Source organism: Scylla paramamosain, chromosome 27, assembly GCF_035594125.1.
Source record: "Scylla paramamosain isolate STU-SP2022 chromosome 27, ASM3559412v1, whole genome shotgun sequence".
Lineage (NCBI taxonomy): Eukaryota > Metazoa > Arthropoda > Malacostraca > Decapoda > Portunidae > Scylla > Scylla paramamosain.
This window is the reverse complement of record NC_087177.1, coordinates 2,531,633-2,549,831: the sequence shown is the minus strand read 5'-3', so window position 1 is coordinate 2,549,831 and position 18,199 is coordinate 2,531,633. Positions and strand designations below refer to the sequence as shown.

At 41.7% G+C, this 18,199-nt stretch overlaps 1 protein-coding gene across 4 annotated transcripts; it reads right to left on the bottom strand.

The window, feature by feature from the left end:
* Window positions 1-5: 5 nt before the first annotated feature.
* LOC135114036 (neurotrypsin-like) lies at window positions 6-7,270 on the bottom strand. 4 transcript variants are annotated; one of them, XM_064029679.1, is made up of 15 exons: window positions 7,172-7,270; window positions 6,796-6,886; window positions 6,544-6,612; window positions 5,744-5,882; window positions 5,114-5,229; window positions 4,752-4,879; window positions 4,488-4,650; window positions 3,976-4,185; window positions 3,577-3,696; window positions 3,268-3,455; window positions 2,904-3,069; window positions 2,323-2,478; window positions 2,021-2,130; window positions 1,668-1,776; window positions 6-1,563 (listed from the first exon to the last, which is right to left on the bottom strand). In XM_064029679.1, the coding sequence occupies exons 2-15, from the start codon at window positions 6,877-6,879 to the stop codon at window positions 1,252-1,254; spliced, it is 2,070 nt and encodes a 689-aa protein (XP_063885749.1). In that variant the 5' UTR covers window positions 6,880-6,886; window positions 7,172-7,270; the 3' UTR covers window positions 6-1,251. The 4 variants fall into 4 exon arrangements, with proteins under 4 accessions (XP_063885749.1, XP_063885752.1, XP_063885748.1 ...); XM_064029682.1 differs by having other exon boundaries at window positions 6,796-6,881; window positions 7,172-7,239; XM_064029678.1 differs by lacking the exon at window positions 7,172-7,270 and adding an exon at window positions 7,124-7,142 and having other exon boundaries at window positions 6,796-6,881.
* Between the last annotated feature and the right edge of the window lie 10,929 nt (window positions 7,271-18,199).

The window sequence follows — 18,199 nt, the reverse complement described above, 5'->3', positions numbered from 1 at the left end:
AAAAGTTTTAACCATATGTAGTGTTTATTTTTTTTTCGTTGAGTATCTCAAAAATCCACGTAATTTGTATATAACTGCTCTGCGCCATTTTAGATGCTTGTAAACATCCTCGTCAACCCGTAATGGATTGAATAATGTCACTGCACGTTTTTCTCTATATCTTCATAACAGCAAAAATTGATGCAAAATGGAAACAAAAAACTTATATAATATTCTACAACGTTCTTACATAAAACGCAGCAGTAATAGCTTCTTAGTATTATCAATGTTTATTTAAATGTTTTTTTTTTTTTTCTCAAATTTGGGTCATGGATTTAAACATATTTATTTCCGAAAAAAAAAAAAAAAAAAAAAATTGAGATATGAAGGGCGTGCGAGCAGGCTGACAGTGAGGATGATACGGTTCCTTGGTAGGTAGGTAAGGTTCTCTGTTGCTAATGTTGAGTAACATGTTGAATCGTACAAGTTGACGAAACTAGCTTCGTGTCCTTGGTTTTTAAGATTTGGAGCAGAAAATATTAGATTTATATTTTATTTAAGTTTCTTCAGGTACCAGTTTATTTTGTACAGAACAGGTCACTCGATTCTGTTAACTGAAAGTTGCACTAACCATTTCCTGTGTCAAGTAATTTCTACAGCACGTGATAAATAGTAAACTTAATGTCTGAAACTACCCGTTTAGGGTGAATCTGCAGAACCAAGGACGTGGATGGTGTATAGCTGGAAAAAAAAAAAAGCTTGCAGTCCATGCAATAATTATTTTCCTAAGCTGGGGTGATTATTTATCCAGCCTGATTAGATGGGGCTGTCCGGCCCTCTCATGACCCTCTCATTAATCGTTTCACTTGCGGACAGTAAGCAAAACATGTGCTTTACCAAAGAACACTAGAAGTGCGGATTGATATTCAATGCACTTCAGGCTAACGACAAAGGTCAGAATAGTCAGTGAAGCATATTAGTCGCTAACCATGAGTCACCAGGGTATATCCTAGTAACTCATGATGAACGAGTAGCGTCTGTTCATGGCTTATCAGGTCTCCTGTATTATTCATAGCGATTCATACATAAAATTTAATCTCCTTCAGTATATATAATTTGATAAAAATAACCAAGAGTAAAATGTTCTTTCTTAAAATTTACATTTTTGACTATGTTAGAACAGCTATGAGAAGAATCTTGACATTCCCTGCATTGTTTGAAAATCAGAGGGGGAGATGGTAGAGTCCATATCATGGGTAGTCACACTCAAAATTAACTGCTCTTCGACATCTTGTCGTAAATCCACCTTAAATACTTGGTGACGCGAGTGAGGCTGTCTGGAGCCAAGAACGGTTTGCAGCTGTTGCCAAAGGAGACAATACCGTAGAGCGACTTCTTGGTCTCTCCTGGTCGCCTGCAGGAAAAGGGCCCACCGGAGTCACCAACGCAGGAGTTGACAGTACCCAAAGGACTTCCGGCACACACGAAGGACGACGTGAAGTTATTGGTGCCTTTGACAAAGGCCTCCTCACAGTCATGGTCTGGTCTGATGATGATTTTACCGACATTGGGTTGATTCGAATCCTGTAAGATTGTGTAAGTTCAGCAAAGTTCAAGAAAATAGCCTAAATTAATTCAACCAACTCAGTAATTTGTTCATCTGAAGCACAGATGTGCAGAAGACTCACCGCCTCTAGAAGTGAGGTGGGTCCCCAGCCGACGATGGAACAATCCTGGAGGCCCTCGTAACTCTCACCAACGTGCGGCAAACACAGGGGCATGACTTTTGAGCTGAACCTAAACCCAAACCACATACAAAAAACGTAAATAAAAATCTTGAAGTACTCTGCCACAACAGTCTACGATAACTCCATGAATCTTTCAAAGCAACAGTGCACACGTGAAATGGGAAAAACGAACATTCTGCATCTTCATGAAACCTTAACACATTTTTCTCATTTGATATGTATTTTTCTTTGATGTAGCATGCACTGTATCAAGTCTTTTCTGTGTTAGAAAACATTTCGTCACTGCCACTGACCTTATTCCACGGCCATCCTTCGGCTGCACTTTCAGGAGAGCAACGTCGTTATCATTGAAAGAATATAGTGAGAACTCCTCGTGCTTCCAAATCTTGTCAATGAAATACTCCTGTGGAAAGACCAACATACTGTTTAAACTCGCTCCTATGAAAATGTGATTAAGGCTAAGGCTTTTTCTCTGCATGAAATAAATGTATTTCTTTATATCTTTTGATGTGTTTATCGCTCCGTTTTCATTTCATTTGGGCTTATTAATAAACTAAACAGATAAGTTTTCTTCCCTTCCGTATGGCATACGCACCTCTTCGCTCTGTTCGCGGAGGTTTGCCGTGTGGTCCCCGACGCGCACCACAAGGTTAAGGGAGCCAAGATGTGAGAGACAGTGAGCCGCTGTCACTATGTAGTACTCTGAAATGATGGTGCCACCACACTGCAATACACCCTCTTGGGCAGAACCCTATGGGATAAAGGGAACCATATCTTACTAAGAGTCGAGTATCCAGTGTGGAAAATCTCTGGGAGGCTCGTTATCTTGAAGAAGACAATTTAACAAGCAGTCGGTATACATTCACTGTTTAAAAGATATAATTTTCCATATTATGACAACAATAAAGGAGAAATATACAAAAAAATAGATCAAAAGTAAGCACTGAAAAGTTATTTAATGTGATGAGAGTTGGAAAGTATTCATTCTCTCGTACGCTAATGATGATGAATGACGAACTCCAAGGTACTTCTTCAATATGCAACAAATGTATATACACTATAATGAACGTGGTAAACAAAACTAAACTGTTCTATAATGACATGTGATAACCAGGGCGAGCTAAAGCCCCAATAAACGACAAAGGTAAAATCTTTACAGATGAAGAAAACACTCACAAGTCGCTGCCGACGAAGAGACACTAACCACGGGTGGTCAAAGCGGGTGGGGGTTTCGCCGAAGCGAACCTTAGCCAGACGGGTGAGGAAGAATTGGGAGGCATCCTCTGCTTCGCCACACTGTTTCGGCAGCAGCGATTGCAAGCCAGAATTCAGGGTTCCTGACCTACGCGGGAACAACAAATGTGGTATTAATTTTAAAACACTTCGAATGACAATCAGTTAATATTAAACAATTACGTGTAATAAATACGAAGAGATAAGTTTCTAGCTTCCTAGCGTTGTGTTCCTTTTAAGGACACTGCACGAGGGGAAGATGCCCTGTATGCATGTTGTATATATGCATGACGGTGCCAACCCTTACGTGGAGGAGCACACGACTCCGGCGGTGCTGCTACAGGTTTCGTTGTTGAACCTCAAGCGGCACTGTTGTACGTGGGTCTCGTGGCCGAGACAGTCCAGGTGCATCTGCCACACAGTACGTGCGGCACCTCCAGCCTGTTTGTACGCCCGACTGTCGTCCCCATTGTAACCCAACATCTTACACACTACCTGAAATAAATCCTTGAATTAGTAAATACATAGCAGTACACTATGTTACGCGCACAAACCCTGTATCGCCGCTGTAGTCCAGGGCAGAGCAATGAGTACACAGTGACGGTAGTAGCCTCACCCAAGCATCGAAATCATCAAAGCGAGAGTCGCACACAGCGCCCCATTCACCTCCAAGACGCATCTCCACGACTCCAGCAGCCCCTTGCGCTCCACCATCCGCCAGCCGCACCTCCGCTTCCTGCGAACCACACAATACTCTTATCCATGACTTCTCTGGAACAGTTAGTGCATCAGACGTTGCTGTAATGCAGGGCAACAATGGAATATTTTCTTATATCAATTTAAGAACATAAGAAGTTCTCAGGTGTATGTGAAAATAGACTTCTTTGGGCTTAGAGAGAGAGAGAGAGAGAGAGAGAGAGAGAGAGAGAGAGAGAGAGAGAGAGAGAGAGAGAGAGAGAGAGAGAGAGAGAACCTTGCAAATCTTGTTTCCTCACTGTGCTCGTAAAACACTAACCCCATCATAGCAGAAGACGCTGGCATCCTCAATATGGGCGCAAAAAATTTCACCCGATCTTTCAGGTGCACACTGGCCAATCCACTCTTCATCCCCGAGGCAGCCTGGCGAGCCAACCCATATCGGGGTCTCCTCGCTGCCCACTCCGAAGTAACCCCTGCTGAACGCCAGACTCCATCCACCCTCGTATCCGAGACTTCGGCAGATAACCTGAGACAAAAAGACAAATATAAAGGCCTCTTAGGTGTTCATTGCTATGATCTTTTTTTTTTTTATCAACATTCAGACTACAATATGTTAAAAAAAAACTTGCTTGGACACACTGCAAAATAGAGAATATGATGTAAATGTATTTTTAATGCTACAGAACTATTTAAGAAACTGCAGTACAAATGCGTTTATAATTTCAAGGAGCTTATGAGAGAAATTATCTAGCATACACACACAGGGATATAGCTACTGCGGGCATGAAAGAAACAGAAACATATCTATAGGGAACACTAAAAAAGCACCTTGGCATCATTATTGTCAAAGTCAGTATCGCACACGGTGCCCCACACGCCTTCAAACTTAATGTATACTAGTCCCAGGGCAGCGCCAGGGATGTTGGCATTAGCGAGGTTTGACGTCAGCCTGGTGACGCCCACATCCAAACAGAGTGTCTCAGCCTCGTCACTGCAATAAAGGCGACAAGTGTTGGTTTCCTGACAAGATGAAGAGAATGCATTACATTTTTCGTTAGATATCAGCGAGGCCTTCACCCGAGGGAAACTCACCTTCCGTCGTCACAGTCAGTAACGTTGTCGCATACTGACTCGCGAGGCAAACACTCGCTTCCTGTGCTGCATGGGAACAGGTTTGCCTCGCACTGCGCCTCCTCCCTTCGACACGACACGCCTGCGATCTGCCAGCGGACCACTGAACATTTATCGGCATGCTTTCACGGAATTGTTAATAACATTATAACATGCAATACATAAACATTATACTATAAAATAATTGATAAATATCAGAACATATTTGTGTTGGCAGCGCTTAAGTCTTGACACAGGTCGTCCCAAGACAATGCCTAACTTACAGCCAACAAGCTTTCTCTGCAAGGTATATACTAGTGGTGATGGATAACTAAGAGATTTACCTCAGTGGGGCCACACTGGTGTTGTCCTAGCCGAGCAGAGGTGCAGGTAGTGAGGCTGGTGGCCAAAGAACAGTTGACGTCACTTAGCCAAAACTTGACTGAGCTTCGACGCCATGCTGAAGAAAAAATGAGGATAACAGACTATAGGGCAGTGGTTGCCAAACGGAGGGTAGATTACCGACTGAGGGTAACACAACTAATTTGACACTTTTGTGAACTGGCACTCAAATGGACATTTTCATTTTTTATTTTTGTTCCCTATAGCCAGTGGACTTCTTAAAAAAAATATGCACTATATATACATTTTCCTTTTTAGTTTAACACTTGACTTGTTTTTGGATATCTTATTTTATGTGATCCCCCTGCACACCGTATCTCAAGACTTATGTATCTCCTCCAGCCTCCCAGCCCTGTCTGCACGCCTCCCATGAAGCAAAACATCATCAATTATTAACAAATGCTGATCTGCTTTCCGCCTTTGTCATGCTGCATTGATAACTAAACAAACATATGAATAATGAAACATACAGCGAGAAATTGCAACTTTCATTATTGCTTCTGAAGATCATGTCAAACGAGATACAGTCACAACACTAACGAAGTATCAAAGTTGCTCATAAATCAACAAACCTGCAGAATTATCACCGAAGTGGTTGTTTCGAGTGAACGCCTCCGCCACGTCGTAGCCGAGCTCCTTGCACACTATGTCAGCTTCATCGAAACCGAAGCCATCATCACAAACGTAGCCCCACTCACCGTCCACCTCGACCTGCGACACAGCGCGGAGGAACACATGGATCAAGTCAAGGCAAGGAACAGGATAGAATGCAACAGTATAAGCGTAATATTTGTGTGGTTATCACGAAAATACAAATAACTCACTATCACTGCAAGAAACACCAGCAAATCAGTGTCAGATCACGACAAAAAATACCGTAAAATAAAAAGAGACGAATAATTTGACAGTTTCTTAAATACGAGAACACACAAATAGCAATTCTAAAGCTGGAGAACTTTAATGCTGTTTTGATACGGAGGGACACGTGAGGTGCAGGATGGCACTTGTGACTTTTAACCTTTCAGTAATTTCTCTTCTGCTTGGAGTGAAGAAAGTAGTACGTCTTGTTCCTTTCCAAGCGTCTAAACACTACCCAACCCTCCACAACATCCAGGCACCTCCCAACCCTCCACACCAAACAGACATACAACACCTGACCCTCCACACCATACAGGCACACAACACCTGATCCTCAATACCATACAGAAAAACACCACCCAACCTTCCACACCATATGCAGCACCTGACCCTTCACACACCATACATACATACATACATCTTCCAACCCTCATCACATCCAAACATACACTACCTCCGAGTCCTCCAACAGCCTCCGTCCCTATTGATATATCCAACCACCACTCAGCCTCACCTGTATATTGCCCTCGTGAGGTCCTTGCCCCCCGGAGAGACGCACCAGGTCAACACGTTCCGTCCCGCTCTGGAAACCAATACAAAGACCAATCGGTTTACGTCACAAGAGAACACAAGGTAACATTGTCAGATATCAAACATGTGTGCCAACTGTTAGCAGAGAGAGAGAGAGAGAGAGAGAGAGAGAGAGAGAGAGAGAGAGAGAGAGAGAGAGAGAGAGAGAGAGAGAGAGAGAGAACGTTGAGTATACCTGAGCAGCAGCGAAGGGAAGCAACAGGGACATCAAGAGGACGCCAGGCAATTTCCACCGTTCCAGTTGGCTGTCTTTCTTCATGGCTTCACTTGGGAGTAATGATAATAATAATAATAATAATAATAATAATAATAATAATAATAATAATAATAATAATAATAATAATAATAATAACTTCACTTCAAAACCTCTTAAGATTTGCCAAGTCGTTGAATGGAGTAATGCGAAGTGAAATATCGGTTAGACAAAGAAAAAGAAGAAAAAAAAAAAATTGCACTATAATTTAAAGTATCAGTATGCACAACTCATAGTTTATCCCACCCACCTGCTAACAGCATAGCATAAGCCACAGCAACATCACCTCACTACCTACCTACAGGGAAAGCTAAGTAGAGTACCGCACTGCCACACGCTGGAAGGAAGGCTCGCACACACACACACACGCGCGACACAAACACGCTGGCATATATATACTAAGTTCCATACACAGTTGCCAGTTTGAGACTCGCGCCTTACGTCGTTAAGCTGCTTTAGTACTGTGGATATTGTGTTCACTGATGCCGTTCCCTTTGTCGTCTCTCCAGCTGAGTTTGGTATAAATGATTTAAGTACATGCGGAATATCGGAGCGCGAGGAGTTAGGGATTAAATATTGGCAGAAATAGTCTCACCAGAAGTCTATGCAATACGCTGAGATCACAAATATTCGTTCTCTGCGCCAAGATGTTCCTATTGTGAATGACAATGATAAGTGGCGCAATCACCGACCTCTGCGGGGAATTTCGTACGTTGACTCCTGGTGAGGAGGTGAATCAGTGAACGGTGCATCCCTGTGCGCCTCAACTCAGCACGCAGCTTTGATCCCTGCGTCCTCTTCTACAATTGATTAAAATGTTCTGCTGGAGGAAAAGAAGTGACCTAGTAATTCAAATCTGTTAGCGCCTGTCGTTCTATATTTGGTCAGTCTAATAATCTAGGGTTACTCAAACGAAGTACCAGGTGCCACTCTATCATTCACACCCTAAGAGTTTAAACCTGTCATTGTAAACTGGCCTTTTGGATGTGTGGACTTTGCTGGTGTACGAGCTACTTCTACATGGTGTGCATACTTGAAATTCTGAAGCCTTGAAAACACGTGCTGAGGCGAGTGAAGTAAATGTAGTATGTTTTATGGCATGTTGTGTAAGGAGCATAAATTACCTCTCTCTCTCTCAAAAAAAAAAGAAAAAAAAAAAAAAAAAGAAGAAGAAGAAGAAGAAGAAGAAGAAGAAGAAGAAGAAGAAGAAGAAGAAGAAGAAACACTTAAGTCAGTGAATAGGTTCAACACAAGGCGGAACATATTGAGTAGCATTACACAACAGACGTCACCAGGAATCAAAAGCATGACTCACCGAAACAAAGCGAAAGGGAACAGAAAACAATGACAAAAGAAAAGAAGAAGAAGAAAAAAATAACAGGGCTTACTAACTGCAACAACAATAACAACCACAACCACAAGCACCACCGCCACCACCACTACCTCTTTGCAAGGTTACTCATGCAAAGGTACATTTTTCTTCGCCTAAATGAACCTTTCTGTCCCCGTATAAGCCACTTCCGTCCTTTATTATGTCCAGTAAATCTTTCCATTCACGGACCCTCTTCTCTTGTTGACGTCTTTGTTTTGTGTGAAGGGAAGAACGTGAAATGCTTGCTCATGTATTCTCTGGATCTGACGAACACTACTCGCCATAACCTTCCAGGAGTAGAGGAAGTAATTAAGCCAGCACGTCATGCTTCCCAGTAGCTGCTCACGTGCAAGATGGTATGTTTAAATCTTTAAACTGACTCCATCAGCAAGGGTTCAGATCGTTGGCGATAGTGGGACATTTGAGAATCTGCATTTTTTTCTTTTTTTGCTAATCTGGCGCCTTTACTTACAAAGATCTACTCATTTGTTTGTAAGGGCGTATAAAGTTTCATCATCTGAAGGTAATTTACCTAACACAACACGGTAAGTAAGCCATGCGTAGTCGTAATGGGATACATAATTGCAGACTGCGGTAATCCACAACTTACTTTCCTCCACGGGGAAAGTATCCACTGCAAGCTTAGTTTCCATGTAGACTATGAAGCTCACGTCTGTTAACCTAAGTATCTCTGACGTCATACCTTATTACCTTCACCACGAAGCGTACACAGAGGCTACATGTAGGAGACATCAATTCCTGCTTATATCGTCACCTTTAAGAACAAATTGGCTGTCAGTTTTTTACGTCTCAGGAAATCAAGATGAAAACGGTATAATTTTCTATATTTCGTATTAAAACAGAAATGTTTAAGTGACTTTTTCACCGCTCACATCCTAGACATGACAGAGACGATATCTGAATTTAATGAAGCTAACCCTTGTTAAAAGCTGTGCATTGCAACGAAGAAAGAAGGTGGGAGAAGGAAGGTTTACATGAAGAAGAAGGGAAGGATAAAGTAGGAATAAAATGACAGTGGGAAGGAAGTGGCTAAGAGATGAATGGAAGGAAAGATGGGAAGGAGGGAGAGAGAGAGGGAGAGGACAGTAGGGAGGGAGGAGGAGAGGGAGGGTAAGTGCACAGAATACCAGCAGTTGGATTCCTTGAACTCATTCGGTGCCTTTGCCTCAGTTTTGCCTCCAGCCTCTTGCGTGTGCTCCTTCGTTATGCGGGGAAGAAGACACCGACACCTTGTCCGAGAGTGACTTCAACTGTCTGTCTCTCTTCCTCTCTGGTTTTCATAGCAGTCGATCAATGCAGTCCAAGTAAACTGTGTCCAGGTTTTAAGCAGTGATGAAATACGCTTGCAGATAGAATCTAAGCCTAAGGCAAGGAAGCACTAGGTAATGATGATTCAGCGAGTGTATGCCACCGTGGCCTTGTGGCTCCCTCGCTTGTTACGCCGCGGGCTGATGATGAGTGTTATTCGTATGCAGCGGATCAGCCAAGCAATTACCAAACTGACAAGCATATGTGATCGGCAGATTGTCCGATTATAGCATGCATGAACAAGTGGTTTACTAGTAATTCTAGGGGCTTTGGAGTTAGGTGTTTGCTGTTCGGCACTAAATCTCTCTCTCTCTCTCTCTCTCTCTCTCTCTCTCTGTTATTACTATTCTTTCTTTTTCCTTCTTCTTATCATCATCATCATCATCATCATACTTGTTATTATTTTAGACAAACACACACACACACACACACACACACACACACACGCGCGCGCGTGCGCGTGCTCAAGCATGCATAATTTCTGCATGACATGATTATCTATTGCGGTTTGCTTCTGTCCACATTCAGTGATCTGTGACTGGCATGCTCACAACAATTTCCTCTTTCTGTAATGTTTCCTGTTATTTCTAGTAATGATCAATGACATCTATCGGTTGGCAACGCCTGAGCACACAATGCTAATTTATATTTTGAATCCTTGGGCGTGCTAGGGAGACAGTGTAGCGGAGGGCAACTCCACTTGAGGGATTGAGAATAACAGAAGTCTGATCAGGTAATCCGCGTCCATTGTGGTCACCTACCAGCGCCGGAGGCCAGCACTGGTAGGCACTGGTTGGCGCCGGTTGCTTGCGCGTGAAACCAGCGTTCTCTGTTAACTCACCCTAACTGTGGATTGCAGTGGTAGCGACATATTAACAAGACTTCCTTATTATTAACAAGCAAAACACTGGAGAATCCGGCTGATCATCTCTGTAGCCTCTGAAAATAACCGTGGTGAAAGAGCAAAGCGTTGATGAATACGAAGCCCTGCGGATAAGCAGTTCGCGGCGAATGTTGGGGACAAGGGGTTAGACTACATAATTACAGTCATCAGCAACAACAGTCTGCAGGACAAAGCCCTCCATTAACCTCGACTCAGGAGATTGACAGTACGTCCATCGCCGAATATTTGTGAATGTAACGCACAAAATAAGCTTGGCAGTCACGTGGTTATAAAGGACATAAGGAAATAAGGGAAGTTGCAAGAAGCCATCAGGCCTACATGTGGCAGTCCCTGTAATTGAAATAGTAAAAGCGAGCATGAAGATGTACTCAACAGGCTTAAGAGGTCAAGGAAATGGGATTAGAGTAACAGCGAAATTTATCAGTTGTTCAAGGACAGTGACTCTTACTCTTCAACACCCGTGAAGATTGTGCAATGCGAGTAATAAGCTACTACTTGGCGGGGCAGGGGGGAGAGGAGACTGTGAATATTTTGTCCATCACTGACTCGACAGCTGATAAGATTCTGTAGTCTGAGTAATAAACCACTATTATGAGAGCCGGAGAAAAGGGGAGGATGAATAATGTGACAAAACTAAACTACCACGTTCAAGCCAGTCACCCAAACTCTATACTACAGTTACCCCCTGACATCCTTTCTCCGTTATCCTAAGAAAACCTCTGCTTGGGGAAACTGAAGTGAAGTCTACCGAAAATAACAATATTGGGACTTCTTTTCTCTTATACCAGGTGAGTAGACGGCATATTCATCCTATCACTTGTAATATTCATTCGGAGTAATCTTTCATATATCAATGAAATTATCGGAAGAGAACGGACATCTCAGCAACACAGGCGGTTTGCTAGACGGAAGAGGAAGGGAGAGACGACTGGAGTAAGGTGGCCGCAGGGGATGTTGTAGTTGTATTATCCTTTGTACTAAGATATCCACAGTAGTAATTAAGACCCATCTATCTTCCTTCCTCATTCTCTGTCCTCCCGAGCGTTCATTTTACGCTGCTTCCATGAAGACGACCACCGACCGCATGGTTTCGTGACGCAAGGTTTTCAAGGGAAACGCATGTTTATACGGGAAGCATTCACACGTGACGCTACAACGTTACCATTGAGGCGTGTGCATGTGGTGTGTAATCTGTATACGTAACTATGTAGACGCGGACGAAAAGAAAAGGTGATATATTTTGCTAAGATTTCCTGAATAAAGTTGAAAATCCCAATTCAGTTTAAGGAACATACAAATATCACATAGATGCGCAAAGCCTTACTAAACAAATGAAGATAAGTCAAGTGATGTAGGCCTACTGGCCTTAATTCACTAAAACGATAAGTTCATCCAATGGTCTATCGATAAAGCTAGCCTTAGATGCTTCGATAAATAGCAGAACGTACCAAATTGCCACCTACACAACCAAATGCACCAGCCGATGTGCCAACACCACCTTCCAGGACTGTCCAGGACATAGGGCGAGACAGTGACATGCTCAAAAACCGAGACAAAACAAGACAAATTTTGTTTACTCACTGCTGTTCCATAGGAGTCCCAGGTACAGTACCTCCGGTACACGTTTATGGTCAGCGTTCTATATATATATATATATATATATATATATATATATATATATATATATATATATATATATATATATATATATATATATATATATATATATATATATATATATGCTCATTGACTCGGGGTAAGGATGCATATTTCTACACTTCTTTCACTATTATTATTATTATTATTATTATTATTATTATTATTATTATTATTATTATTATTATTATTATCATTACTTACAAATCGAGCATGTGTAGTGTTGGTATTATTTACGTCCATGCATGATTTTCTTTGCGGCACCTTAAATTTGAATTTGTCATATCCTCACGCTGCTACTGCACGCCTCTTGTCCTGTACTAGACACCAGTACAGTGCCTACCTATCTCAATATGGAAATGGAATGGTATACCCGCTTTAAATACAGGCTAAGCTGTTTTGTGGTATTACGGAAAGAAATAAGTGGATCGCATCCAACAGTGATGTGTTTCACATCATATGAATATTACGGGAAGCGGCAACCCAGCAGAAGGAATCCTGCGAATAAGATCAGCACTTGCTCTCAGAACACTGGTCGCTGTGAGGTGCCTACAGTGTTTGGTGCATCAGAATTACAAGACGTCGGCAATATCGATATTGATCTTCATCACATAAAATGAGAACAACTAAGAATAAGTTAGGCATTGTGAATTGTACCTTCATATTACGCAGTGTGAAGTGTACCTTTACATTTTCCAGGGACAAGTACTTCCAAATTAATTTACTTCATTGAGGCTGAATTTGTTCCACCAAAAGTGAAGAAAAACCTTTCCGGTGAACGAAAACCCCGTGTGGGAAGGCCGCGGCTGTCTGCCACACACGTCTGTCTTAAAAGGACTCGCAAGATTTATCACACGCTGGTCCAGTGAGATTGTGCCGTAATTACTCGGCGCGTGTCTCTGTGGAGACCAAATTAACGTCAGACCAGCCGAATGGGTTTCCATTAAGCTCCACACAATTGCTGGAGTCTCTCCCTTAAGGAAGTGCCGCGCTGGAGTCCTTCCATTACGCCTTGTTTGGGGAACTCTACTACATCTTTACTATATTCTCTCTCTCTCTCTCTCTCTCTCTCTCTCTCTCTCTCTCTCTCTCTCTCTCTCTCTCTCTCACACAGCGTTTGCAACGCAATCATGTTGTTATTCAATTTATAACAGAATTTAGGCCTTAACTGACTGTCGGTAAAACTGGTCATAACGTTTTAAAATTTTAGTGTAAATGGTTATTGCTGAGCTGTATGTGTGAGCAAGAATTGCTTGTAAAATGGATCCACAGAGTCAATTTCTACGTTTTGAAGTGAGGAAACGAAGTTGATTATTGTAATAAAAGAAAACAACACAAGAATGTGTTCATAACCGTATAAGCGCGTTGCCAGTGTCAGGACACAGACAGACACGTAGGAACAGCTCGGCACCTCAACTTGTGGATTTGCCATACATTCTGCTTTCTGACCACACACTAAAGACAGGTTTATTTTCTTGATAATTGGAAGTGTGCCAACAACTGAAGCACCAGCCGTTATCATGTGACCATAGAGAAGAGAACCACTCAGCATACAAGACTGTAGAAACTGTTCCTGATGAAGGCTTTCAAATCTCTTACAAGACAGAGGAGTTATAAACTTTTCCTACCGAAGATCACTAAAGAGACTGGTGGACGAAGACGAGTGTTCAATGAAAGTTGCACACTCATTCTGAAACACTTCTGCGCCGCATCTCCACTACTATCAAAAGGCTCTAGTTGAAGCTACACGGGTTTTTTAATGGTGTTTTTACGATTCTAGTGACATATTAACATGATTTCTACATTATTAAAGGAGAAACACTCTTGAAAACCCAGTTAATCATCTCTGTGGCCTCCGTGGTCGTGGTGAGAGAGCGAAGCGTTTCTGAATACAAGGCTCAGACATCAGCCAGCTGCTCCAGCCTCCCTAGTTATTAATCTTACTCGTTAATTTTTTCCCTCTCTCCTTGGCGCGTTAGTTGTAGATGCTCAAAGGCTTTAAATTACTGTTTTACTACTTCCTTATCTCCTATTTTACTTAACTTACTTCCGCATGTAATGGACTAATCTTCCAGACTTAATAATTTCACTGAGCACATCTAAATTTACTCAGCACACTGCGATACTTATCACCGCGCCAGCGTTTTCCTTTCTTGTATCATAACTTGTGAGTCATATTGCGCTGTTTGCTAAGAAATGGGATGTTTACTAAATTTGTTGATGGGATTCAATTTTGGTTCACTATTGTAATATACACACGGAAACGGAGAGAGAGAGAGAGAGAGAGAGAGAGAGAGAGAGAGAGAGAGAGAGAGAGAGAGAGAGAGAGAGAGAGGAAGAGCTTTGCCTACATCTCTCTCTCTCTCTCTCTCTCTCTCTCTCTCTCTCTCTCTATCTCTCTCTGGCATTCCGATATCCGTGATCAACTTTCACCCCAAGACTTTTCCCAGCTGCCTCATTAACCGTAATAATCTATTGAGAGGTTACCTGATCTCACCGGCCCACAATATCTCTTCTTCCCTTAACATCAAAGAGAGAGAGAGAGAGAGAGAGAGAGAGAGAGAGAGAGAGAGAGAGAGAGAGAGAGAGAGAGAGAGAGAGAAGGCAGGAAAGTGGAAACATGCTCCGTCTTCCCGTTTTCTTCCACGAGCTGCGCAGGCGCGAACATAACGCTTTTCTAGTGTTTTTTTTTTACTTGTTTATTTATTTGTATTTATTGTTTTTATTCATGTATAAACTCATCATTCGAGTTCATTTGCTTTATAAGAGTTCAGTACATTAAAAAAATAGTAATAAGATGAAGAAAAGAGGAAATGTGGTGATGATGATGATGACGATGATGATGATGACGATGATAAGGAGGAGGAGAGAAGGAAGAGAAATTTATTGCCACTGTTGTACTTTTGCTTTTCTGTTATAGTTTTTATTATTATTATTATTATTATTATTATTATTATTATTATTATTATTATTATTATTATTCATGTCTATTTCCAACCATCAGTATTCTTGCATCCTCTTATTGTTATCTTCACTACTTTTGTTATTTGTTTATCAATTTTACTTCTTGCGTACTACTGTCATCACTATCACTATGCATTTGGGCAACAGAAAATTACTATTACTATTATTGTTCTAGCGTCGTGTTGCCTTTTATTCTTACAACGGTCCCGATTCGTTTACGGTTATTCCCCACTATTATTATTTTATTATTTTCACTCCCACACTAATGACCAAAGCCAATTATTTTCAAGTGGCTTCGTATTAAAACTGCTCTTGCCCTCTGAAATGTCTTTGCGCTGCCTGAAGGTGGGAAGAAAAGCGATTAAATGGGCTACCTTTCTACTACTACTATTACTACTACTACCACTACTAAACCATCATCCCTATCACCACCACTTCCACCACCACCATTAACAACAACACCAATAGCAATACAATCACTATAGCCCACGTGGAACAGCATATTTCTGTACATTACAATTGCACAACAGAGGCAGCAAGACAAACACAATCACCACCATCACATACATTTGCACATTACTCCCTACCGGCCCTCGCTTACCGCAATCAAGGCCGGGGATGCAGGGAGCTGAAAAGGGGAGTCGATTTACCAACTAGTGGCGTGCGATACAAATAAGTGGATGGGCGCTAAATCACTTCATTGGTAGGTATTCGTTTTAATCCTGTTACCGTGGGGCTACAGAGAGAGAGAGAGAGAGAGAGAGAGAGAGAGAGAGAGAGAGAGAGAGAGAGAGAGAGAGAGAGAGAGAGAGAGAGAGAGAGAGAATGAAAACGGGATTAGTGACAGTAAATAATTATTATATTAAGTTAGTAGCAGCAGCAGCAGTAGTAGTAGTGACAGTAACACTACTACTACTACTACTACTACTACTACTACTACTAAATAATAACAATAACAACAAAAACAACAACAACAACAACAACAACAATAACAATTAAAACGAACAACAACAGCAGCAGCAACAACAATAATAATAACATGTAAAAGCCACATCTGACCTTATACAAAATATGAAAAATTAGTTTTTTTTTTCTGTATTTCTGTTTTACTTTACTACTTCTACCTCTACTACTACTACTACTACTACTACTACTACTACTACTACTACTACTACTACTACTACTACTACAATTACGACTTCTCTTATCGGTCATTAAAGTCCCGGGCATCGTTGCATAATTTCATCCCACGCATCACACACAACAGGCAACTTTACACCGTTTCAACTGCAAAAAAGAAAGAGAAAAACTTGCATGTAGAGAATAAAAAAAAGAAGGAAAAAAAATCTCACATACGTAAGCAAGAAAATTTTCCTGCTGCAGAGAAACATTTAATTAAAAACTGCAGCAAACATATTAGTTTTCTTTAAAAAGAACGAGATGCCTTAGCTCTTGATTAATTATAAAGTTTTGAGATATTGTGGAGAATTAAACAGAAAATGTATAATAAGCGAGGCTTCTGACTTGGTAGGAACTAGGAAGGCGGCAATAATTCAGGAGTGGCATAGATGTGAGGAAAGAAAGAAGCAAAGAAAAAAAGAAGCATACCTGGGCGAGCTGAAAGATTAATTCTGGAATACAGGATAAAAATGAAAATGGAACACGACGTATGATAAATAACTGAAGAACACGACGTAGGGTAAATAACAAAAGCCCACAAAAAAAGGAGGATAAATATCTTAAAACCACCATTTTGTAAGAGTTCAAGTCACAGGAAGGAGAAAATACAGAAGCAGACGTGGAATTTCAGATTTAACCAGGAAAAAAAAAAAGGGATGAATGATTAAGAATACTGTTTAACTCTTGCATTAGAGAGGTGGACAGAATAGGAGTGAAAGGAAGTAGAAGGTCCTATGCAGCGTACGTTGCCCTGCTTTGCCTATAGGACGCCGCTGAGGGGGAGGCGTCCAGGGGTGGTGAGGCGCATTCTAAGGGCTTGTCGGTCCCTGGAAAGGCTCCGACCCCAGTCAGACTTAAAAAGAAGATCTAGAAATTCTCGTAAATATTCCTGCGCCTCCCGGATGATGTACACAAATAGTGGCCCTCATTCCGGAGTGCATTATGAGTTTTCTGTGAGAGCGAGGTATTTTTTTTTATTTAGAGACGTAATCAAGCCTCTCTCTCTCTCTCTCTCTCTCTCTCTCTCTCTCTCTCTCTCTCTCTCTCTCTCTCTCTCTCTGTATTATAATTACTTTATGTTATTTTTTATTCTAAATGTACTGTCAAAAAGGAATCAATCAGTAATGGAAAAGATAAATTTATTCTTCTCTCTGTGTGTGTGTGTGTGTGTGTGTGCGATTATTATTATTATCATCATCATCATTATTATTATAACTATTTCTCCTACTCTGCAATAATCCTTCTATAAAACCTCCATCAAATAAAATAGATTCGTGCCAGCATGTCGCATTCCTTCCTGGGCTGATTGGTTTGTTTGACGTGCCAGCTGGTGCTTCCCAAATCAGGCGGCTCACCTTCGCTTCCGTCCTCATTAGAGTCCGGAGGCGGCGGGCGAGCGTCTGCCGGGCGGGGCAAGCACTCGGGAACAGGGAAGCTGCAGGGAAGAGCAAGCAGAGTCCGTATCGACTGTGTGTGTGTGTGTGTGTGTGTGTGTGTGTGTGTGTGTGATGAGGGGTGGTGTGTCTGGCCAGAGTGGTGTTGTTATAGTTAAGAGCTAGATTGGCTTCGCTGCGGCGGGAGGAGCTGCCGGCAATGATGCTCTTTTCTCCTGGCCAAGGGAGGAATCAGCGTTGGTCTCTTGGGATTCCTGGAAGTCGCGCCGGCCGTGCTTCTCCCGGCTCGGCTCATATCACCCCTGACGAGGTTAATATAAAGTGATGCGCTTGTCTTTATTAGTGTTTCCTTCCTGCTGTCTCTTGCTGCAGTTCTCTGTTATTATTTGTATACTAGTGCTGACTTTTTTTCTTTTCTCGCTCTTATTTTTTGTAGTTTTCGTCCCTTTTATCCCCTTCATGGTCTTCTGTATTCTTCTTCTTGTTCTCGTTCTTGTATTACATCCTTTTTTTCTCCCCCACGTAGTT

Excerpts from the sequence above, each read along its gene's own strand:
- LOC135114036 (XM_064029678.1), bottom strand. Across the intron at positions 5,883-6,543 it reads CTCACGAGGGCAATATACAG|GTCGAGGTGGACGGTGAGTG; the intron begins GTGAGGCTGAGT and ends GCTGTGTCGCAG. Across the intron at positions 3,697-3,975 it reads GCGTCTTCTGCTATGATGGG|GAAGCGGAGGTGCGGCTGGC; the intron begins GTTAGTGTTTTA and ends TGTGGTTCGCAG.